The sequence below is a fragment of the Larus michahellis genome, chromosome Z, assembly GCF_964199755.1.
Source record: "Larus michahellis chromosome Z, bLarMic1.1, whole genome shotgun sequence".
In the NCBI taxonomy this organism is placed as follows: Eukaryota; Metazoa; Chordata; class Aves; order Charadriiformes; family Laridae; genus Larus; species Larus michahellis.
Genome location: NC_133930.1, coordinates 23,826,809 through 23,850,712, shown reverse-complemented (window position 1 = coordinate 23,850,712; position 23,904 = coordinate 23,826,809). Strand labels below are relative to the sequence as shown.

General features: G+C 37.6%; 1 protein-coding gene across 14 annotated transcripts in view; it reads right to left on the bottom strand.

Annotated features, from left to right (window-relative positions):
* ERBIN (erbb2 interacting protein) overlaps window positions 1-23,904 on the bottom strand; it is a 120,246-nt gene that overhangs the window by 40,964 nt on the left and 55,378 nt on the right. For all 14 annotated transcript variants that reach the window (XM_074571060.1, XM_074571066.1, XM_074571056.1 and 11 more), the window contains 4 exons: window positions 22,899-23,016; window positions 9,216-9,294; window positions 8,359-8,448; window positions 1,932-1,988 (listed from right to left, as the gene is read on the bottom strand). In XM_074571060.1, the coding sequence (XP_074427161.1) occupies window positions 1,932-1,988; window positions 8,359-8,448; window positions 9,216-9,294; window positions 22,899-23,016 (344 nt within the window). The remainder of the gene's footprint in view (window positions 1-1,931; window positions 1,989-8,358; window positions 8,449-9,215; window positions 9,295-22,898; window positions 23,017-23,904) is intronic.

Below are 23,904 nucleotides of genomic sequence, written 5' to 3'. Positions count from 1 at the left end.
AGAGAAAGAGAAAAAGAGAAAGAGAAAAGAGAAAGAGAAAAAGAAAGAAAAAAAAGAAAAAGAAAGAAAAAAAAGAAAAAAAAAGAAAAAGAAAAAAAGTAGTCTCAACAGCTTCAATAGCTTTAATCTCCCTTAACTGAACCACAAGAGTACCAGAAGAGCATAATACAGGTGGCATCTTAGTGTGTACTGTAGATCATTATGGAGGTGCTACAGAAGACATCTTCATGACGGCTGCTGTTTAGTTTTCCAGCAAGCATGAAACCCTGAAAACACTGAAATCAACAAAAAAAAAAAAACCCAGCAACTTCAACAGAAGTCGTGCTTGGCTTAAATACACTACGGCATTTGTTTAAATGTTTCTTATCACTACAAGAGACCTCCACGAACTACTCTTTTTAAAATAGCACATGTAATTCATGCTATTAGTGTTAATTATGGCAATTAAGGTCAAAGTAATTTTATAAACAAAATCTGTATTAGCTCTAAGTTTTAATTACAGCTACTGTTCCTCAGCTGGGAGTAACTTAATTTACAGAGCTACTACCCCAAATTACATGCCCTCTAATTTTTTCTACTGAAAATTAGTGATAGCACAAAGAGCAAAGAAGGATAAAGAGTATTTATATCACATGAATGAATAGAATGCTTCAGACTTGGAAGATTAAAATTCACACTTTCTGATGCTATACATTTCATTGCAGATATGAGTGCTGGCATCTTTATACAGCAGACATGACAGTACAGTATCTAGGCATGCAAAGAGGGAATTCCAATGGAACATACCCCTTGGCCATGTCTTAAGCATATAATTAGCTGAAGTCACTAAGAAAACTGGCTGTTGCATTTGAAGGGCTAGCAAGTCACACTTCTGCATGAAAGTCTCTGCTAGCATATGAGCTCGACAGAGTGAATATTCAATTGTTAGCTCCTCCTCTTCTCTACCAAACACCCATCAAAACCAGTAGCTCTCACTACCAGTTTCTGCTGCCAGAGGAGGACCCCTTTGCAGCACACCACAACACATTCAGGTCTCTAGAGCTGGTTACTCACATCCCGCCTTTGGGATCTGTTTCTCTCTTCATTGACCTTTTACACCTCTGTTCACCAACCTGGACCTCCAGGGTCCAAGTCTGATAATTCAGATCATTGCACTAGCTCATAGAAACAGCAGGAACTGCAACACCATCAGGCTGGGATTGTCTGATGAAATGAGTGAGAACTGCAAGGAAGGGTTTAGAAAGGTGCTAGATTTTAAGAGAGGTACAACTGGATTTACTGTTTAAAGAAACGCTGTAAGAATTTCCAGAACTATTTTACTCTTACTGAAAACACACCTGAGGAATATGCTGCCATTATGCTAAATGAGCCTGTTGCTACAACAAAGCAACAAGTTGTACTTTTTCAGCCCTGAAGTATATTAAACTAAAAAAAAAGTGTTCAAATCACATGAAAGGCATTCCCTCAGTCATTCTGAGCAAGCACCTCAAACTCCACACTCGATTTAGAGATAATGACCTCAATCACCAATGCCTAAGTCTCAGACACTCAGCCATCAGACCAATACCCGGGCAGCATCCGTGTAGCCACACGATACTGGGTGAAAGAAGCATCAGACTTAGAACGATCACCCTGAGGTGCCCACGTGCTGACTTAAAAGCTCACACATGGACCAGAAATCCACAGGGGGGGAAAAAAAAAAAAAAAAAAAAAAATCTCTGAATAGGCAAAACTCTGAATAGGCAGATCGGTCAGTCTGAAGTGAGATACAATTTCATCAGTATGGAAGGAAGGTTTTTTGTGAGAATTTAATCCAGTTACTTAGCTACACATTTTAAGCTGTGATGTACTTTTCAATATGCACTACATTATCAGTATAACTACAGGAAAAAACCTCCAAAGTAGTTTAAATAAACGTCACTGATACTTACTTTGGCAATATTTTTAACTGGTTTTCTCTAAGTTCCAATATCTGGAGTTTAGTTAATCTGTAACAGAAAGGCATAACAAATTAACACAATATACTGTATTTTACGACAAAAGCAATCTGTGAACTTATTTATATTGCTCAATTTCAAAAAAAGATCTACAAGCTTGAAATGTTTTTTCTGTAAGAATAAAAATGTGTTTTGTGCATACATCTGCACATTATTTAAAATTAATTTATTCATGGGGGTTGATTTTGGTGAAGCAACAAATAAACTAGATCTTGCCTGCTCTTCTGCACTTGTTTGAACACATTTGTTTTCCTTCATCCCAAAGATTTTAAAGCACTTAATTGGATTCACTATGGTGTGTGTGTTATGGGTAACACACTATGGGTATGTGTTACCATCATACACAGAAGTACGCAGGAAGTAACAGACGAAAGGTAGGATCAGTCTGCACAAGTTAAGATGTTGAATTTCTAATACTGGCAATGTATCAAACCCATTCAACTAACACGCCTCATCAGAGGAATACCTGTGGTCTTCCACATGGTATAAAAACAACCTTTAAATTCATCTTGGATTTCTTCCATATTCTCGTTCTACTCAGCTTCTTAATCCATTTTGATATTTCTGTTAGAAGGCAGTTTGACCTTCCTTTCAGTAAATCCTTGGTTGCAAGATAAATAACCTCTAAATCCCAAACTCAACTGCTTGGCCAAGATAAGTTTAAAGCAGTCTTGACACTCAAGCAATGTACCATCCGCAGTGGAATTTTTTGCATCAGGACAAGAGTGACAAGACTGTCTCTTTGTTAAATGAAATGCAGAAACTAAGTTTGATTTAAATACAGGCAGTATTGTAAAGACAAGAGTTCTACATGTGACCCACTAACAGCCCTCTTACAACACCAAATAGGGCATTAAGCTCCCTGACTCAAAAAGGAGCTTAGTGAACAGACCAGTCTTTCCTGAATGTGCTTAACTGAGTATATTGTAAGGACAGAGACAAAAACTTTAATTTTGATTAAGTAGTAAGAACTATACTTAAAGTAAAAATAGAAAGCTGAAAACAGTATTTATTTTTCCTCTAGACATTCGCTCATTTTTGGATGCATTTGAAAGTAGCAATCTGCTGCGCCTACGAATAGCCTAAGAATATAACAGTCACCTTGAAACAGAGCAGACGTCGACACAGCCCAGCACTGCAAGCAGTACTTGCCATCTGGTAGAAACTGCTGGAGGGGAACCTCCTCCTCCCAACTTCTCAAAGAAAAACCAACACTCTAACAGTGATGAAAGAATACCCTAATAAAAATCCAGTTCATGGTAATATCACCGCTGTCAATCTCAGACATAATTGGAAAGGACTTCCTAGCCTTCTTACCCTACTTACATCCTAAGATACCAATTTGTGACAAAACAGAGCTTGTTTGTTTAAGCACCCTCAGATTTGAATGGTCATTTTGAGCTTGGACTTCTAAACCCAAGAACAACGGAACACTGCAATAGGCTCCAGTTGGTGTTTTCCTTTGGTGACAGGGAAAATAGCTACGCAGTTTGTAGTTTCTCTTCACAACAAGCACATGCCATCAAATTTCTCGGTGGAAAGCAGCAGAAGCAAAGCCCCATTCATATACTAAACTACATACATGCACGCTGACACATCGTTGACTTTAGTCAGAACTGACTGTACTACACTTCTAATAAGCTAATTCTGTGAACTTAAAGGCTGCCTTTGGTGATAGAAAGGTTCGTAACTTCGTAAGCTTGTTTCACGTTCTACTCTTTCTTCAGCTAATCCTAAGAAACTGGAGATACAAATATCGAATTTCTTATGTATAGAGCTACACAGCGGCTACTAGGGAAACACTTCCAACCTCTCCTGGTTGGTAGATACAGCTGCATCTAAACGAGCAATTTTCTTGCCGTAATTGATGAGAAATGTTGGACTGAAGCAGTTGTCACTTCTTCCATTATGACTGGCAGGGTTAATTCAAGTTTAATATAATAATATACATCAGACACTCAGCCTAGCTGCCCTTTAAATTGCCGGTGTAAACACCCATGCTAAGCATCTGAATTGCCGTAATGGAACTGAAAAACTGGGGTTTAATTTGGAAGAGAAATATAGACAGAGAACTAGTCCACCTATGCTAAAGGAAAAACAGAAGTTGTAGTGGCAGAATACGTATTTCCTGTGCTATTCTATCACAAAGATTTGTCATACTTATATGGAAATATTTCATTTCTCAACTGTAAAAACCCATAACCACAGAAATATTTACACATCACCTAAACACAAAGTTATAAGTATTACTCAACTTTAAGCATACCTGGTCTAATGGCCTCGACACAATTATTATTGCAGCATTTTTAATGTAACCAACTCAGCCAGCTTTCAAAATGTATCTCAACTTTTAAATAAAACAAAATCTACATGAACACAACACCTTGCCAGGATAAGACCAATATTCTTCCTAAATGTGATTTCTTTAACTAAACAAACTGTAAAAAATACGTAAAAGAAATATATGGCAGGTATACTTAGAAACTCGCTGTTCAACAGCAGTCATTCCTTGGAAAGTAATTTCATAGAGAGATGTTCTTTATTTTTCACCTCCTTTGCAGGTTTGCTAATGCAGATTTATTTTTTTTTTTTTTAAAGGCAAGAGGACTGAAATATATGTACCCTATAGCAGGTAGCAGGTTGTATTTGCAAAAATTTCAGCCAAATTGCATATATGTAACTAAATTAACTTCCCAATTTGATTATCACTGTACATTTACATAAAAAAAATTTCCCAAAGTAGGTACTACTAAAGATATCTACTACTGCAAATACTACTGGCCAATTGTTGAGAGAAAAGATTAAAAGTAAATTCATTGCAACATCACAATAAAAAGTCTGTGGGTGCAATATCCCATTACAGACAACATTCTCAAGAGTTTTTAGCATAACAGTGAAGATAAACTCCTTGCTTATCGTAAACACCCATCAGTAAAAAACATTTCCCTTTTAAAGCCCTGTCTCACAAATAGCATGCAGTGAGCTTCAAGTTCAGAATGCTCTGCTTATGTATTTGTGTAGTTAAATGTAAGTATACATGATGTATTTAGATACAACAGATACGGTTTTCTTAGCTAAGCATAAGCAATTCTGAGATTTCTGTGCACTGGTACAAAGGTTAGCTCTGGTATCCATGCCAATATTAACGTATTTAAATTAGAATTTGGGAGTGGAGGAAAAAAAACCCAAACTGCTTTGTCACCTCAGAATTCCAAAGAAACCGGCATATTTAATCAAAAGTCTGGTGATTTTTAATAAGTCTAACTGGCTGGAGCAGTCCAAGATCACTAAAGGACAGCAAGTATGTAATGCTCATAAAGAAGGGCCGGGGTAGGGGGGAAGGTCTGTGTGGTGTTTGTAGGGAAGGATAATCTTGACCTCAATAGTATGCAAACCTTTAGCATCAATTTTGAAGGCAAGAATAAAGCACAGGGATAAATGTAATAAAACACTGCATGGATATACTAGAAGTAGTAGCTTGCTTGCCTACACAAGTTTTCTTTCCGAAGCATCAGGCTGAATGCTACTGACAGAGGTGCTCAAAGACTTATTTTGGGACCATCCTGTTCAATATTTTTTTTACAGCAATCTTAGAGGACAGGAAAAATGTTTAAGTTGGCTGATGCCACTAAATACAGTGAATTATTAGGACACTGTAGGGGAAAAAACACGTATAACCTTAAGGACTGAAAAAAAATAGAAAAGGGACAAGATGTCATAGCACCAAGTCAAGTACTCATGATTGCCTTGTAGAGTCATCAGCCATTTCTAACTGAGCTGTCCAATGCATTAGTCGATCACGTGGGAAATGACACTAGGCAGCTGCTAAAAGGCCTAGTGGAACACTAGAGCATAACCACAGACGTTTCCAAGAGAAACAAGAAGATAATCATGACATTGTACAAGCCATGAAGAGATCTCAATTTGAATGCTAAATATAGCTATATATGTCATCATCCTCTGTCAAAAAGAAGAGGAAGAATTCAAACTGAAACTTGTTCCAAGATATATTAATACAATCAGGCACAAAGGAAAACCTGCCATACCAGAGCAAAACAGAATTTTGTTTAGTCTAACAAACTAAAAGAGGGATATGAGAACACTACAAAAACAGCAGGTGAGAGAATGGGGGACAACACTCATGAGAGATGACAGCAATTAAACTGTGGAACAAATGAGTATGAACAGTCAGAGAGAAACTGATGTGGGAAACCAGGTTTCTAACTTGAACTGCTGGAAGAGACCCTGACATGCGGGGCATAAGTACCTTGCTAGCTATAATACGGTGTTGGCTTAGTTTTTAAGAGGCATTACTGCCTATAGTTGCCAGCAAGAGCAAGCAACAGAACTCATGTGTTCCTATGGAATTAAAAGTAATAGCTATAAGGCCATATACAGAACAATTAATGCCCCAAATTGGAAGAAACTTAAGGCTTGTTCTTTAAGGGACTAACCAACAAGTCTCTAAATATCCCAAAAGCTTCAACCGGAGTTTTTTGTTTGTGTGCTTTTTGGAAAAGTATTTCCATATTCTGAGGTACAAGCTAAAAGCCAGTTTGCGCTAGCAAGTGTTTATACCCAGTTGTAAAGTTGTGGAGTTGCAGAGCAGTCTGAACAGATGTACTCAATGTCAAAGGGATCTGAACCTTAGTTTGAAATGACATTTTACCAATTCATTGTTTTCTAATTTATTTGATCTAAACATTATCTTCCTGTAGAATAGTATTTATTCTGTCCAATGCCATTATTAGCTGGTAAACTTACATAAATACTTTGAATTCATTTAAAAACAGCTATTGAGAAAAGTATTAATTTCAGTTTCATTCTCCTAGCTACAAGCTAGGATACTGGAAGTCACTATTTATATTTTAAAAACCAAGGCTGAATTCTTCGTAGCTATTAAGAGAAATACTACACTGGAGAATTGACTTCCAAGATGCCTTCAGTAACTGATTTATTCTTAAGCTGTTAGTAATTAGTGACTTCACCATTTCCCTAACCATTAAGCATTATAAAAGCGGACAGTGATGAAGAAAAAGTTATAATGAGGCTTTTTTAAACCATGTCTAAGATTAACTACTTATAAGACCAATTGTGTCAACGTAAAGTCTTCAATTTCATCTGTAGTGTCTGTTTTTTACTAAGAAAATTTTGCCATTTGGTTAGGCTATTAAAAAACATAACAGAAAAATGTATAGGCAATCATTAAAATGCCAACAAAGATAAAGACTATGCATCTTCCAGGTATTTCTTCAACCTTAATGAAGGCTTTTGAAACATAAGCTTTGTGTACTAGAAACAATCACGATAACTAATGCTCCTGTATCATAAGCAGCTTTTTTGTCAGCTAAGCATGTAACAGATCTAGTGCTTTTAATTGTTCATCAGGGAATGACTAATAACTGGCCAGAGAAGAACAGGCCAACAACTCTGATCACAAATGACTGATAAACTAATGGTCACTAATGGACTGCACCTGTTCTCATCTTTCATTGTACATCTCCTGATCTGCGAGACTTCTGCAGCACTTGATTTGGGGGCTTTTCTAATCTCTTGTAAACTGTGCTGACCCAACTATAACCACACAGCCTAAGGCAACTGCTTTCACACAGCAATATGCCCGGTTAACTAATAGCCGTATTTCCTGAAAGGGGCTTGCTGGACATGGGGTGGGGTAGGAGACTGACAATCTAGGAAAGAGAGCATAAAATAAGGCTGAGGGGGAGCGGGGAAAGCAGAAATTGGCTAAATCAGCATCATAAGGAGAAAAGGATGAACTGTGCTCACCTAGGACTCCTCTTTTTCACAATATTATGCTTTCACTTTTGCTCACAAGGCTTAATCCATTTTCAAGAGGTAGGGGTTTAGTATTTTCTCATATTTAAGCTATTACATGGAACAATTTTTCTTAGTCAGCACACTATAAATATGCGAAGTCTTTCTGAAAGATTCCTGACAACGAGGAACTTGAAAATTATAGATATGCATGAAGTAATGTGTGCATCCAGGAGAGGACACGTGGAATTACAGATGTCATTATCTGCTTCACTCCAATAACTAAACAATAAACAGTACTGCAAGAAATACTAGTCTCCCAGACTTGTGTTGTAAAAGAAGCAAATACGTAAATAAGTTTTATTTCTTGGCTCTTTATAAGCATTCTGTCTGTCCTTCAAATGCCCAATTAAAAAATGGTGATAAAGATTCAGTTTCTTCTTCCATGACTAATATGTGGCATAAATGGATTGGTAACATAAACTTTTTCCCCTCCTTCAGGTCACACTTCACTTGAGAAGCGGCAGAAAACGCTCTACATAAGTTTAAAACTCAATATAGATACCAAGTTTCAAATTCAGCTTACCTCCCAAAATTGGCTGGCAAAAACTCAAGAAAAGCATCATTCAGGTACAGCTGCGTTAGGTTTAACAGTTGGGAAAATCCATCTGGAAGCCTACACAGAAATAAAATATAATATAGTGCCTTTGTGTCAATTATATTCAGGGCATTAAGTCATCTTGTCTTAAACAACTGTATAGTATTAAAGTCCTACATATTGATAACATTAAAGCGGTACAGAATTTCTACAAAATTACATTATATACTTGTTCTCTGTAAGATTAGTTCCAAATTAAGTATTGAGGACAATATCTACAGGCAATAAAAACTAGAAACAACAAATGTTGTCTTGCTACGTATTTGTGATCTCCTGACACCTAACATGGAGGAGGCATTCATTAGAGACAGTAAGGTAAATTAAAATCTACGCAACATCTTTTTTTCCCCTGAAGAGTTATGCTGCACAAAGTTTGTATCTCCGGCAGTACTACTTCTGGCAAATTAATTTTGTAACTATAGAAGGTGACAGGGAAATCTACTCATATAAGCTAAGTATGAAAAACAGTGATACGGGTTTTAGAGTAAAATTAATTATTAAGAAAGCAAGCTCTCTGCCTATTTCTCTACCTTCACAGATGAACATAAAAAAGCTGAGAAAGCCACATGGTATAATGCAGGATTGTCCACATATCCTATTAACTTGGGCAAAATACTTTAATGACATAACTATAATGTATCACAGTGCAATGAGGTTAATGAAGGTAAGTCTCAGGTAACTCTGCTCCTTGCCTCCAAGGGTTGGCACACTTCTGAAGCAAGTCTGAGACTCAGCAGCGTGTGTGCAAAATATAAAACATTTTAAAAAAAAAATGACAAACTTACTTTGAAATAGGATTTACGCTGGCCTCAACAACTGTCAAGACTTTACAATTTTTTATATTTTCTGGAAACTCCTGTATGCCTGCAAGATACAGGAAGAGGTAGGGAAACAGCCTTAAATTATTAAACTCCATCACAGGCACAAAGTGATGCACATAAAAGTGCGAGCTATAAAAACATTAATTCATTTAGCAAACAGTGGACTGATTCTCTGATATTTTATTTTAGATACAGTTTTCATTGGAGAAACACTTTTACACAGTATCAATTCTTTTAGTAAAAGCATTTTATCTATTTTATCTATCTATTTTAACATCTAAAGCATTTCATATTGCAGCTTAGCAGGCAGATCACCAAGCAACATTATAGACACAGTACACTTACGATTCACACTGCTCATTACCAAATAATGAAGTACTTGTACTTTGTACTGTACTTAAGATCAGACCCTCAAACCCAGTATTTTTTAATTTTTTTTAAAGGCATTCATACACATGGTAGAACAAAGTTTCCAACAGGATCTGTTTGTCAACTGCATGGCTTGTATGACATCCAGGTGAAATGGTAAGTCTTCAAACCCTGAAGTATGTTCACAGCATTCATAGTTCTGAACAGGTATCTCCAAATGTGACATATGCGTACTGTTAGCTTCAGATTATTTGTAAAGAACAGAAACGCTGCAGACACACTTACGTCTGAAAACTAAAAAATAAGGAACCTCTTTTCCAAAGATATCTCCAGAAACACCAGAGTGAATTTGCGACACATGTATCTGCCAAATTTGTATTTGTCAGAAACTGCCAAAACAGGCCTTGAAAACAAAAGGCAGGTATCCACCACATCAGTAGGAAATGAGTACCGAATCATTCTACTGCACAAGACTTTCACCTCAATCTTTACTATACCATAAAACCAAATAAAATCATGGTTATCACAACTGCAGTTGCTTTTGCAACGTTCTTACATCCCGGGACAGGTGTTTTTATTTTAAATAAACTTGTCGTAAGTATTATAACAACCATTCATACTGCAATCCTTCCACTTGGATTAAGAATACACTAACTTTTCAAGAAAAACCCATTCACTAGGAAAATAAAGTTATTTTAAAACAATTGGGTTTTTTCAGGTAACAGAAATCTTAGCTCTTTGTCTTTCAATTAATGCATACCATTATGTCTGCTTCTATAGTCCTTTATCAGGTGCATGGATAGGGCAATCTGAACCCAGGGCATGAGATCATTAAGAAAGAATTGTACTCTGCGGATACTTGCTTTTAGGCTAGTGAGAGTGTGAAATGTCATGCTGCTCCAAGCAACATTAACTCTCTTACAGTGTGGCTGCAGAGAGAAAGACAAGGGCAGTGTGTCTTCTCATGGAGACTGGCAGACGGGACTTGGTTATGTCTCTCCATGTATCTCTTCTGAGAAAACCAAAGCAGAAAAAAACGGGTCGAAGCATCAACTGCTAAGTAACGTTTTTACTTACACAAGAAATGACACAATTTCTGATGCTAGCTTAGAGTTTGGTTCTTTCTGTAGTAACAAGATTGACCTGGTATATTAGGACTTAAAGAGATGGCAATACCACTTGACAAGAAGAGTAGTCACAAAATACATACTTTCACATTAAGCCAGTTGGTGATGTTGTGCACAAAGTCACCATGCTGACTTGTCTGTAAATTCAACTGAAGTAGAAACACCGTTTCTGTCAAAGTAGACTTTTAGGTCTTTCTTGAGAGGAACATATTTGTCATACTAAATGGCTGAAACTACTACTTTTGACTCATACCAGGTGCTGTACTCTGCTAGTGAGAGGTGAAAGGCAAGAAAAGCACACTAAGCCACACATTTAATCCAGGTGTTTAAATATCTCTAAGTATCATGGATCATTTTGGGAAATAGCTTGTTGAACTCAAGAACAATAGATTACAGAAGCAGAGGGGACCAGGAATAATTGAATCATCAACTGTGATATAGGCCAGGATTTCTGACCACTTATGGTTTACTACCATGTGCATTCATGTATATGCACACACGTGTAAATAAAAATATGGCTTTATACATACGGCTTCAGTCGTGAAGTTTACTGGGGCTGTGAGTGGAATCAAAACAGAAGACAATGACACAGGACACCAATTCGATTCACTTTATCACGCTCACAGTTCAAAATCAAAACTAAAAGGTAATACTTAAAATGTAATGAAGCTTCATTTCTGGAAAGCAGCAGTGATACTGTCAAGTCCAAAGACAGGTTTAAAGACATATTAGAAAACTACTGTATATAAACTAGAAATGTACGTTATCTATTGCTGTCATATAACGTTTGTATTAAGACAAACACATTTCCAAGAAACTTAACCATACATCCTCTTAATTCCAGCAGCAAGAAGCCTCTTTCACCAAACAAGAATATCCAAACATACAGATGAAAAGCATCTAACACCACACAGTATCCTAAGCCATGGCCGATGAACAAAAATCTAGCATGAAGAGGTCTGTAGAGATTAAGTTATGGATGATTTGTATGAAGTGGTCTTCTATTGTCTAAAAAGTATATCAAGACCTCTTTTTTGGCGACGATATAACTTCACCTTCTTAAAATAAGCATCTACAATAACCACAGTAAACCACTGCTAAGCTCTTCCATGGAGGCAGAGTTGTGTTTCATACTTACTCTGTGCCATTAGTTTTGCTGTTTGCATCACAATGAGAGATTCTCTAAACTTAGTTTTTCTGAAAGATGGTCACACTACTGGCCTTGGCTTAGTCCTTGGATGAAAAATTGCTCTGGTCCAACACGTTAATATTAAACCTCATGTTTTTAACATTAATATGAGTTTCCATTGCCTGTGTCAAGAATTCACTGAAGCACAGAAGACTTAGATCTGTGATAACTACCCAGAAAAGAAAACACACAGCACATCTGCTAGAGAGAATGTCAATGTAAACTTACTCTCAAAAGAACAGCCAAATAAAATATTAGTTATCCAAATACAGACATGTTAAATCAGCATGCTTTTGTACATAATCGGAGGACTCCGCAGTAGTCTCTTGTTTGACTATGCCTTGGGCAAGAGGCAGCAACAGTTTTAACAACAAATTAACAACAGAAATTCAACTGATATGAAAAAGCTAACAATGACGGAGCCCATGAATTTAATTTTGCTTCTTCTTAGAGCCAGGATTGTTAAGATACATGTCTTTACCAACATCACTCAACACTTCAGTATAGATAAATGGCAGCCATCATTCAAAAGAGCAGTAAATTAGGAATGACAGCATGAAATACACCTAATGCTAGTTGTAGTACACATTCAGAAGAGAAAAAACATGGTAGAGAGGACCAGTCTCCTAATTTCATACGAAGTTGCAATTTACTAACTGGCTATACAAAAACCTTCAGACGCTCACTCTTCCTCAGCTATACTCCTCCTGCATGCTAGAAACATACACAGTTACTGTTGGATTAGTATTCTTTTAGTTCTCCCACCAAGAACGTAAATTTAAAGAGCAAATAAGAAAGAAGAGTAAGTAAGAAGGCAGAGAGACATTGGAAAAAGAGATGAAAGAAGAATGAACAGCTGTAAAGAGCACTTTCTAAGAGGATCTGTTCCTTCTTTCTCTCTCTGCTTTCCATCTGTCCATAGCGTCCTGAATCTTCTTCCCTGTTAAGGAAGCTCAGCAAATCTCAAGGGTCTCCGTGACCACATTTTTCCACACTCCTTTTGTAACACTGTGCTAATTAATCCACTTGATAGCCACCCCCAACCTTCATGAGCATCTCATCAAATGAGCACTACAAATTGAGATCCACATTCCTTTCTAAATCCCATTTTTCTTTGTTTTTTTGGTGTTTTTTTTTTTTTTTTTTTTTTTACTGCTTCCTTTATACACTGATACTCAAGGATTGCAGAAGACAGAGGAACAGATTACTTGGGCATTATCCAGTCTGTTGCTGCCCTATCCCACCTTCCTTGAAAACCATCATATGGACAAGTTCTTCATCCTGCTGTTTCCTACTTCACATGGTAACAACCACCACGCCAAGCCCATTTCAGTACTGTAGCTAATTTACTGATCACACTTATTGTTTTTTAAAAAAAACCAAACCAAAACACGCCCCCCCCCCAAAAAACCCCAACAACAACCAAACCATCAAACTTGTGGACTATGACCATTTGCAGAGCACAACAGGAGAAAACACGATTTGCTGGTAATCTTTAATTCTAACCGCCAGATCCAAACCAAGTTGAGAGCAAAGTTCTTTTTGTAGTGCAGTTTCCTACAGAAGTGAGATTTACATAATAGCTTTCAATATTTACTTGCCTGTTCCTTCCTCCCTGTTTTTCCAAAGTTCAGGCACTATTAAACTCACTGGCCAGTTTCTACCAAAACCAACACTGAAAAAAAAAAAAAAAAAAAAAAAAAAGAGGGTGGGGGTGGGACTATAAGATTGCTAAGGAAAATCTGGCAGTAAGGTAAGGTAAGGAAGAAGAATCTAAAATTCTTGTCTAGACTAAGCCAGAAGCAGAAAGCATTCATCATTCAGAACTCTACTTGTCAAAAACTCACCAGCTAACCAGCCTAAGCTGTGTTTAATCATGATCCCAGACCAGCTGCAGCACATGCCCTAGGGGCAAACCAAAAAGGTCATATAGGGATTTCAGGTCAATGGTCACAAATCTGAAGGTAATCAACCTCAGTTCTGGATCACATAACATGGCTGAAATACAGAATTTTGCCTGATCTGTAACTCCCTGGAGAGAAATGATTCTTTTGGCACAGCTTGTCAGAGCAAACGTGCACAAACGTCCCTCTCTTTGTTTAGACTGGATTAAGGCAATTTTAAGTATAATTGGGGTCCCACTCACCATCTGGAGTTACACTCATCTCCTCCCCTACGTAGCACAATCCTTTCCTATCACCAGGGACAAAGTAACTTGCAGAGCAGGAGAGAAAACTGGGATGACTTTTTCTATCAGATAAAGTCTTTTTCTCTCAAATACTAACAATTCTGGATTTACAGAAAATTGTGCAAGTCACATCCACTGCTGGCAGAATCCTTCACTGCAATGGATCCCAGAACTGACACCGCAGTGCGCTACTGTTTCAGCCCTACTGCAGATGGGGACTTGCTCTGCTGTTCATACTCCAGTCATGTAGTCGTATTTTTGTTCTCAATCAAATGCTAAAACTAGTTATGCCTGAAACCATTACTGCTATACAGCAGTGGCAGTGCCTCCAAACAAAGTTCCACCTCTTCTCACATAGAAACATTTTAAACAGGCTTTCAAAAAAATAATAATATATTGGTTCAACTCTTAAAAAGCACAAAGAAATCACAAATATGAGACCTGTGGAAACCATATGGGTGACGTCCCCAAGGAAAAGAGTTTACAGCTAGATATCTCAGTTTGTGGGCAATGTGAGGAAAAAAAAAAAAATCTCTTCAAGTAACAGGCACATCAAAAAGCTCTCTTGCTACAAAATAAGAGAAACTACAGCCCCCTGTTTGCCCATCCCACTCTGCACACTTATAAATATAGAGGACACAGAGGCAAACAGATAGGCTCAGTCTGCATGAATATGAAAGCAACCTTAATTATGTACATTCTTCCCTCAGCTAATCTATTCATCCTTGTCCCAACCTTCTGGGCAAGCAGCTATTAGGACCTGCCTGAAAGCAGCTCCCCATAAAAAGAGCAGCTTCTGTTTGTTCTTCCACTCAGGCCTCTGGTACAACTGCCCTTCCAGATAATATGGATCAAGTAGGTCAATCAAAATATTTTCAGAGCTCAAGAATACATGCCACAACTCTCCCAAAGGTTACATAAAACCTGTTTGCAAAAGCTGCAATTTTACACTGAAATCTTAAACAAAAGTATCAGTCACAGTTTGTATTATATGTTTATATAATTTGCTTTAAGGTGGGATTTCTGCAAACCTGCTGAATTAAAAGTAGCACTTTTTATTATTCAAAATAAGCAGTGTGTTAGAGCCCAGTCAATTCACTGCACAATGACCTATCCATCCTTCCTTTTGAATGTTCATTCCTCTTTTCAAAATTCTTAGAGGATCCCTTGCCACAGCTGGTTGCAGACGAATCAGCATCTCAGGTTTCCATGAGATGCCTGACCAGGCTGTAGGGCAGCAGTAACACCTTCCTGCTCAGAGCTGGAATAGCAGCTTGCCAAAGGTTGTCCTCTGTGTGGTTGCTGTGTGGTGTACCTGTGCACAAGGCGATACTCGGTATACTAGTCATTGCCAAGCACCGCAAGAGCCTCCGGCTCATTTAGTGAAAACTTATCCTAAAAAAAAAATAATCAATTATTTCAAGAGAAAGGAGCAACTCTTGCAAATATAGTTCATGTAGTTCTGCAAACATATATCCCAAAGCTTTTGAAACCTGCTATATCTCACACAGTTACTCCTCTTGCACCCTCAGAGTATTGGAACTATAAAATTCCTTGCAGCTTGGTTTTCCTTGCAGTATGAGCATTACAGAAGCCTTGGCTTTCTGTCTGTCTGTTACTAAAGGCAATAACATATAAGCTTGGAGACTTGTGGAAGAAACCTACCTTTCTCAAGAAGCAAAACTCAAAAAAAATAGATCTGTCACAGATTTATCCTATCATCATTAAACTTGTTACGGATTTAGTAAAACACCAATTTTAATACATTTATATAGCTTTTCATTCTCTACTCTCTCATTCTTGATAACACAGAAAAGTTCCCTTCACAGAAAAACTTGGCCTTTTATCAAGGAAATCACTAATCTAAAAGTCTTACAAAATGTTTAAAAATTCCAAAAATGAACTCCAATGGATTTCCTGATCTTTATTTAAAGTGACTTTGCTTGACAAGTATCTACTTATAGCTTAGGAAGCAGACTGGCCTCTCTCCATCCACTCTACAAAGTCCTTTTCTCCAACTCTACACACTCTGAAAGTTTTAAAGTTTCCATTCCTATTTGTCCTTCCTTTAATAATGGTCACTTGCAGGGTTGTAAGCTACGACTATGCTGGTGGCTCCTTTCTTGAGCTTACACCATGAAAAATGGAAGTTGAATCTTTATTTGGAAGACTGTTTGGAGGGGGTTTGTAAGGGAAAATAGATAACATTTGTACAGTCCATGTAATGATTAATGCAGAAGTGTCAGTCAAGCTACAAATCTGACAGGAACAAGTTAAACAGTGTTTTCATTTAAAAAAAAAAAAAACAAACCACAAACAGGGAACACCCCCCCCCCCCGGGAATACTTCCATAGGGAGATTTTTAAGCTTTTCTAATGAGTTTTAAAGGTGGTTTTCAACTATGCCTAATTCATGGCTGGAGTGTTGTTGAGTCCCCAGAGTAACCTGAAACTAAAGTATAAAATAAACTTGTAAAGCTACTTTTCTTTTTCACCCTCCAGCTCCTCCCACCCTGGCTGCAAATTCAGTGTTGCCCATCAAAATACAAAAATAAATACAAAATACGAAATACAAAAACAAAGGTACTTTCTGCCTTTACATGCAAATCAACATCTAAAAAACTCATAATTAATTTTACAACATGTTTTTTTACAATCTTGACTTTCTGTGTTACAAAAATTTCTTTGAGTCCAGGAAGAGATTTGTATTAAACTTATTTCAGAATTTTGGATATGTACACTCAAATTCCACATTCAAGACCTTAACTGCATTGAAATTCCACTTTGTTCGCTTCTTCTCCTACACATCGAGGTAATTTTATTCTGCAGAGACAGATACCATTCAGTACCTTTAATAAGACAGACAATACATTTAAGAAAAAATACTACAAACACTTGAATAAAGAACTTTAAATAGAATAACTGCTTACATTTAGAATCAATTTATGACCTCTATATGGTGATATATTATAGTAAAGCTACAGACTCAGGAGACAGCAGCAGATCAATTACCTTTTCTTTTAATTCACTATCAAGGATCATAGAAGATCTCTGCTCCTGTCTGCCCCTCCCCACCACCCCTGCAGTATAAGCAGAGAAATAGCAAATTTACAGCAAGTTATTTTTGTATTCAGGATCTTCCTCTCTTACTTCTCCCTGCAGAAAATAAAGCTTGGATCTGTCTCCCTATCAACTATGAATAATTCTCAATTCATTGAAAAACTATACTCCTAAATGCACCAGATGGGCAGCATAAGACTTGATACTCTCCTGAATTCTCATTCTCCAACTCCCCAGCTTCTGGCACACAGTATGCTAAAGCTAGTTTGCCAAATCAGCAGATGATTTTAGAACACTGAAGAAAACATATTTGATCTAAATGTGCATCTGTTAACAGAATTCTTTAAAATGACTTAAAATAGTTTTATAGGCAGATATGGCTGGAGGCGGGGTCTATGCGTGTGCGTTTGCTTTCTTGGTTCTAGTTTGTGCATTTTTCCATGAAGATTCCCTGCAACACAGAATGACAAACTGACATGCTTAAATTTGCTGTAACATCGCAGTGAAAGAGAACCACTCCTTAATATTTAACAGACTATTGAAGATACCCTTACTTCCAAAACACCATGTTTCTTTTGGTCTTGCTAGTTATTTTCTAATCTTGCTATGTAATCCTCCAGGGGCCTGAATAATATAGAACTTAAAAATTCAAACTTTTTTCCTTCACCACTTGAAAGCAGGGAAAAATAGACCATCTCACTGTTTCTCACTATGCTAACTCCACAAGCACAAGCAATTTCAAGACCATTTCCCAGTCCTTCCAGGAATGCCGGATTTTGCTGGCAGTCACCTCATCATACACTTCAGCATTTCAAATAACTTGATTCTAGTAAGCCGCAAAGCCAACTTTTCCGCGCATTTATATGCGCCATCATACACTGTACATCAGTGCTGTCCCCTTCTTCAAAGAAGAGATAAAAGTATTTCCTTGACAGCCTTCCATGTTGTCCCAGACGCAGGCTGAGGGTGGCATCCCCAGAGCCACAAGGAAATGATGTCCCTGAAAGGTTAATAAACCCTGAAAGAGACAGATTTAGGGGTGAATGGTGTTGTTATGGGGTTTTTTGGTGGGTGGGGTTTTTTTCCTGTACAACTGTCAATATGGAAATAACAGCAATACAGGATTCAAAAATTTAAAATTTTCCCTTAGCTTCATAAATAAAATATTAGTTTTTCTACATAGGTATTACATTCTGTATGCTGCAACTTCTCTTTAGGACGTCACACAGTAGGACTGGGAAATAAAGGTGTCTCTTGATGCTTTCTACAATGCAGGGTGTAATTTCTGGTATAAGAACACAGTTTATTTATTGTGCCATTTGTTCAAGTATCCTTTCATCTTTGTGACGAGGACAGCATCAAGCTTCAGGTAAAAGCTGCAAAGCAGAAGCGTTGCTGGAAAGCAGCAATGGAATACCTCTGATATTAAATGTTCACAATAGCCCTGTGAATCAGGTTAAAATGGCTTAAAAGGACAACTGATGTACTCATTACTTCCGCAAAACTACAGAATTTATTGTCTATTGCCAAGACTAAAGACAGAGTTAAAACTAACCCTATTGCATGCTTGCTGCACATACAGCAGCAGTTCGATATTTTAAGCAACATCTATGCCACAACCACTTCGGCAGCCATGAATAACATATTCTCAACAAAACACTTGTACGAAGACTTCTGTATGCTCCAGAACACACAACCATTAGAGGCTTGTACTCAATTCGGCACATGCCTTGAAATGTGCATCACTTCAAGCAAAGACTAGATGTTTTGACAAAGCAGGAGTCAAATGAAGACTACTAAATAAAAGCCTCACCCTGCCTGGCTGAAGAAGACCCAATAACAGAAGGTGCTAGACATTGGGAACATACAGGGAAACACACATGACTCCTGGCCTTCTGTACTTTACTAAACCTTCCCTAGGCTTCCCAGAGCCTTTGGTCACTGTTGGAGACAGGACACTAGACTAGGTAAATCCTTGTTCTGATTAACTATTATTAAATATTCTTAAGTATCTGCATTTGCACATCTGTTGTGTCTCTATTACAGTTTTATATATTATATATACGAAATTAGACACATTTAAACCTGCAATACAAAAGGTAAGACCCTTTATGAGCTACTAAAACATCATAAAGATTGCTTCTTGGACTAATACCTTTTATATAATGAATCTGCTACCTTGAAGAATTTCTGCAATTTTGATCTTTCATCCGAACATCAAATATTATGCACACATACATTTATATATGCAGTGCTACTTGGAAAGCTGTGTGCTTTCCTGTGTAAGAGGTCTCCCTCTGTGACCCAAAGTCTGCAATTCATGCAGTAACTTGAACACGTTTTAAAACTGAAGCTTCATTCCTCATTTTGTACCAGCTCCTTAGAAAATTAAATACTTCTCTTCGGTCAATACATTTGATTACGCCACAAGCTGCTCAACTATCTTACAGGAAAATCGTATCATATTCATGTACGGTAGTATTTCAAAGTTAAAGTCTGACCAACTGCTCTTGCTGAAATACAGCCTTTAAAACTAAATGAATATTTGATCTAAAGGCATCTGCACTCCATGATTTAACTCCATTCACATCAGAAGAAAACAGTTATGATATATTAATATTACAAGAAAAATATATGGAACTATGACCTTCATTTGCCACAACCAGAGGAATCTGAAAACAAACTCTTATTTAGAATTTCGCACCTCTCATCATGCGGCAGTATGACTGGCAATTAATCCCCAGTAAATTTTTTTTATAAATTAAGAGAAAGCAATCCCTTTGCTTCCCACAAAGCCCACTGCTTCCACACTGTATTCTTTCAATATCTAACAAAGAAAAAGGAAGAATCAGAGATTTTTATCAGTTTTGCTAGTCTTGGAAAACCCCTCCTATTTGGTTCTATTATAGACACACATCAGAGCAATTGTGGACAGTGGAAAACTGAGCAGTAAATTCCTACCAGGAGAAAAGGAGACACAAGGGAAGAGAACAGGGTTGCAGCTGTCAAGAGAAAAATGTTCCATGGTTGTAAGAGTGAATACGGAAAGACAAAGGGAGAGGCACTTAAGCCAACAAACTTAAGTCCCAAATAATACAAATTTATTGCAGAATAAACAGCACTATTTCTTACCTCCCTGAACAGAGACAAACCAGGACCCTGATTTGTTTTTCTGGAGTTTTACAAAGCTTTCAGGAATAGTTGTAGACAAACGCTCAGTGTTGGGGCCAGTTCTGTTTAACATCTTTAACAACAATCTCGATGAGGGGATTGAGTGCACCCTCAGTAAGTTTGCAGATGACACCAAGTTAGGTGGGAGTGTTGATCTGCTCAAGGGTAGGAAGGCTCTACAGAGGGATCTGGACAGGTTGGATTGATGGGACAAGGCCAATGGTATGAGGTTCAACAAGACCAAGTGCCGGCTCCTCCACTTGGGTCACAACAACCCCATGCAGCATTACAGGCTTGGGGAGGAGTGGCTGGAAAGCTGCCCAGCAGAAAAGGACCTGGGGGTGCTGGTCAACAGCCACCTGAATATGAGCCAGCAGTGTGCCCAGGTGGCCAAGAAGGCCAACAGCATCCTGGCCTGTATCAGAAATAGTGTGGCCAGCAGGACTAGGGAAGTGATTGTACCCCTGTACTCAGCCCTGGTGAGGCCTCATCTCGAGTACGGTGTCTAGTTTTGGGCCCCTGACCACAAAAAAGGACATTGAGGTGCTGGAGCAGGTCCAAAGAAGGGCAACAAAGCTGGTGAGGGGTCTGGAGAATAAGTCTTTTGAGGAGCAGCTGAGGGAGCTGGGGTTGTTCAGCCTGGAGAAAAGGAGGCTGACGGGAGACCTTGTCGCTCTCTACAACTGCCTGAAAGGAGGTTGTAGCGAGGTGGGGGTCAGTCTCTTCTCCCAAGTGACAGGCGATAGGACAAGAGGAAACAGCCATAAGTTGCGTCAGGGGAGGTTTAGAGTGGCTAGCAGGAAAAACTTCTTCACCTAAAGGGTTGTCAAGCGTTGGAACAGGCTGCCCGGGGAAGTGGTTGAGGCACCATCCCTGGAGGTATTTAAAAGACATGCAGATGTAGTGCTGAGGGTCACGGTTTACTGGTGGACTTGGCAGTGTTAGGTTTGCAGTTGGACTTGATGATCTTAAAGGTCTTTTCCAAACTAAACGATTCTGTGATTCTAAGATGTCCCAAGTAAACAAGCATGTGATCTCAGGACTATTTTTGATGTGTAACACCAGGCAGAGAACCCATCCAAACCGTGATAAGATTGAGAATAGGCACATGATAACAGTTTAAATAAGCTTGTGCCATGTCATTTCTCTGAAAGGTGTTAAAAATAAAACAAAACAACGCCTAGAAAACAGAGCTTCACATTTTACTGGGATAGCGTATCATTCATCTAATGCGTCCTTACATTCTTTATATGCCTCAGAGGAACAAGTGCTCTTTCAGCAGCTCTCTGAAAGCTTAGCTAAAGGTTACACCATTTTGGACAGACAAGTAACTCTCTCTAGCTGGTAAGTGACCAGCTGCCTATTTATGTACATCAGCTAAGGAATTTGCCAGCACTAGAACTCAAATGCCCTTTTACTGCTTGTGTTGTAAACAGTTAATCCTTTCAACAGCTTAGTCTAGGACAAAAAGAAGATTCCTTCTCTGTGGTGTGTCACTATGAAAGTTTAAGGCCAGTGTTCTTTAAGAAAGACTATTAATCCACTTGTACCAGGAAGAGAGCAGTGATAATTAGGTCAATTTATCACACTAAATGCTGCATTCATTAGGCAGAAATAATAAAGTAACAGTTTAAGTACAGATTGGGCTACAATGGACAATCAAGGAGAATACGAACACCTCAACAACTGGAATACTTTCTTAATAAATCAGAACTTAACTTTGTGGAGTCATAATTAACTAGCTGTCCAAATAAAACAATGAATTTAATATGATAAAATCTTGGGCATGTAATTCTTATTTTCAAATATGATTTCAAGGAGAGGCCCTCTAACTTCACTTTGAATCAGCAAGACAAGATTATTATACTCTTATCAATTAGCAGGATTGATTTTTTTTTTCCTCTCAGATAAGCCACACAAATAAATCTGATGACAATATAAGTTATTTCAATTTCCTCACAGTTACACAGATCTGCCAACTTGCCAAAATAGCACCATTAATAAAACCCCATGCATACAATACTTGGCTGACAACATTTCATAATTTATAAAAGGCTGACTCACACAGAATGATAGATTTTTAACAAGTCAGACAAGTGAACCAGTCATTGTCCATAGTCACTTTTCCCCAGACAGGTCATTAAAATAAGCTGAAAACAAGTTTCATATGAAACAAAATATAACAATAGAATCTAGCAAAATTTTACAAATTCTTGTGCAAATTCTTCAGTATAGTTAAACATGAGTAAAACCACTAGAAGTAGTAAATTCAAGCATGTGCATTTTGAGAGAATACAAAATACTTTACAGTATCAGTTTTCCGTAATGAATCTCCGAGTACAAACCAATCAATTTGAGAGATACAATTAAATAGCACAACCAGACCATAAAAGAGCATCTTTTATGTTAAGCAGCGGTTTAGAGTAATAATTTAAAATTTACTAGCTGTGTAGATTCTAGAAATCATACTTTCACTAGTGTCTTTGTACAGTCAATGGTGATTTGCCTTTTATCTGCCCCAATATAATATGTGAAGTGACTTACCATTCTTGCTGACATCCAGTTCCCTGAGATTAATGAGATTTGCAATGGATGCTGGCAATGTGGTTAGATCATTGTCTGGCAAACTCAGCTTGTGCAGAGACTGACAGTTAAAAAGTTGCTATTGAAAGAGAGAAAAAAGTGAATGCGACTTTCTCTTAGTTTCCTCTGTATAGCTTTTGTTTTTAATCCCTTTAAACTTCTGACCTCAGAGCTTGAAGGCCAGACTGCTTAGTTTTTGACTACAAAAACTTTATTTAACTAGTTTTATTGAAAATTGACTAAGTTTACAATGTTTAGGAAAGCAAAAAAATTGCAAACAGTCACAAGCCAGCTGCTATGCTTCACACTTCCTACAAATTCCTTCCCATATCTCATAAATTGTGACCTGCAGTTACACATAGTCCTGCAAACATTGCAAAATATTTTCCACAATAGACATGCCATGTGATACCCCAGAGGTAACAGAGGTACAGTTTCTTCAAAAAAGAAAAAAAATACATAGATGCATTTTTTGAAGTCAAATCGTTCTGGAACACAGGATCTGAGTAGGCATTAATCTTCCTTAAAAGTTTAAATTTTATTCCATTGCATCTTGCAGTATTTTTTTTCCCTTCCACGCTCAAGTACACAAAAATTCAACAAAGTTATGATGAAAACTAGCAAAAGTTTGATCTAAGCATATAGAAAACTATAATCTCTTCTGTATACATGCATTATAATTTGTATCAAATATTAGCTCAGAGACAGATCTCTTCCTATATGCAAGGTACCTTGAGATTCTTACCCAAAAGCTTTACAAATTGACAAAGCAGGGCAAGTAATACTAGTGTAATGGAAGAAAAAACCTCAAATGATATGTAGGAATCTTACAGATAGCACAAAAAAGAAAATCTGTAAGAAAGTGGTTGAAAAGGGTCATCTGAATAATTTCTGATGAATACTCCTTTCCCAAGAATTTTGCATAAGATCATTCATAAATACCTGCACTTAGTGTTCTTTCCTTATG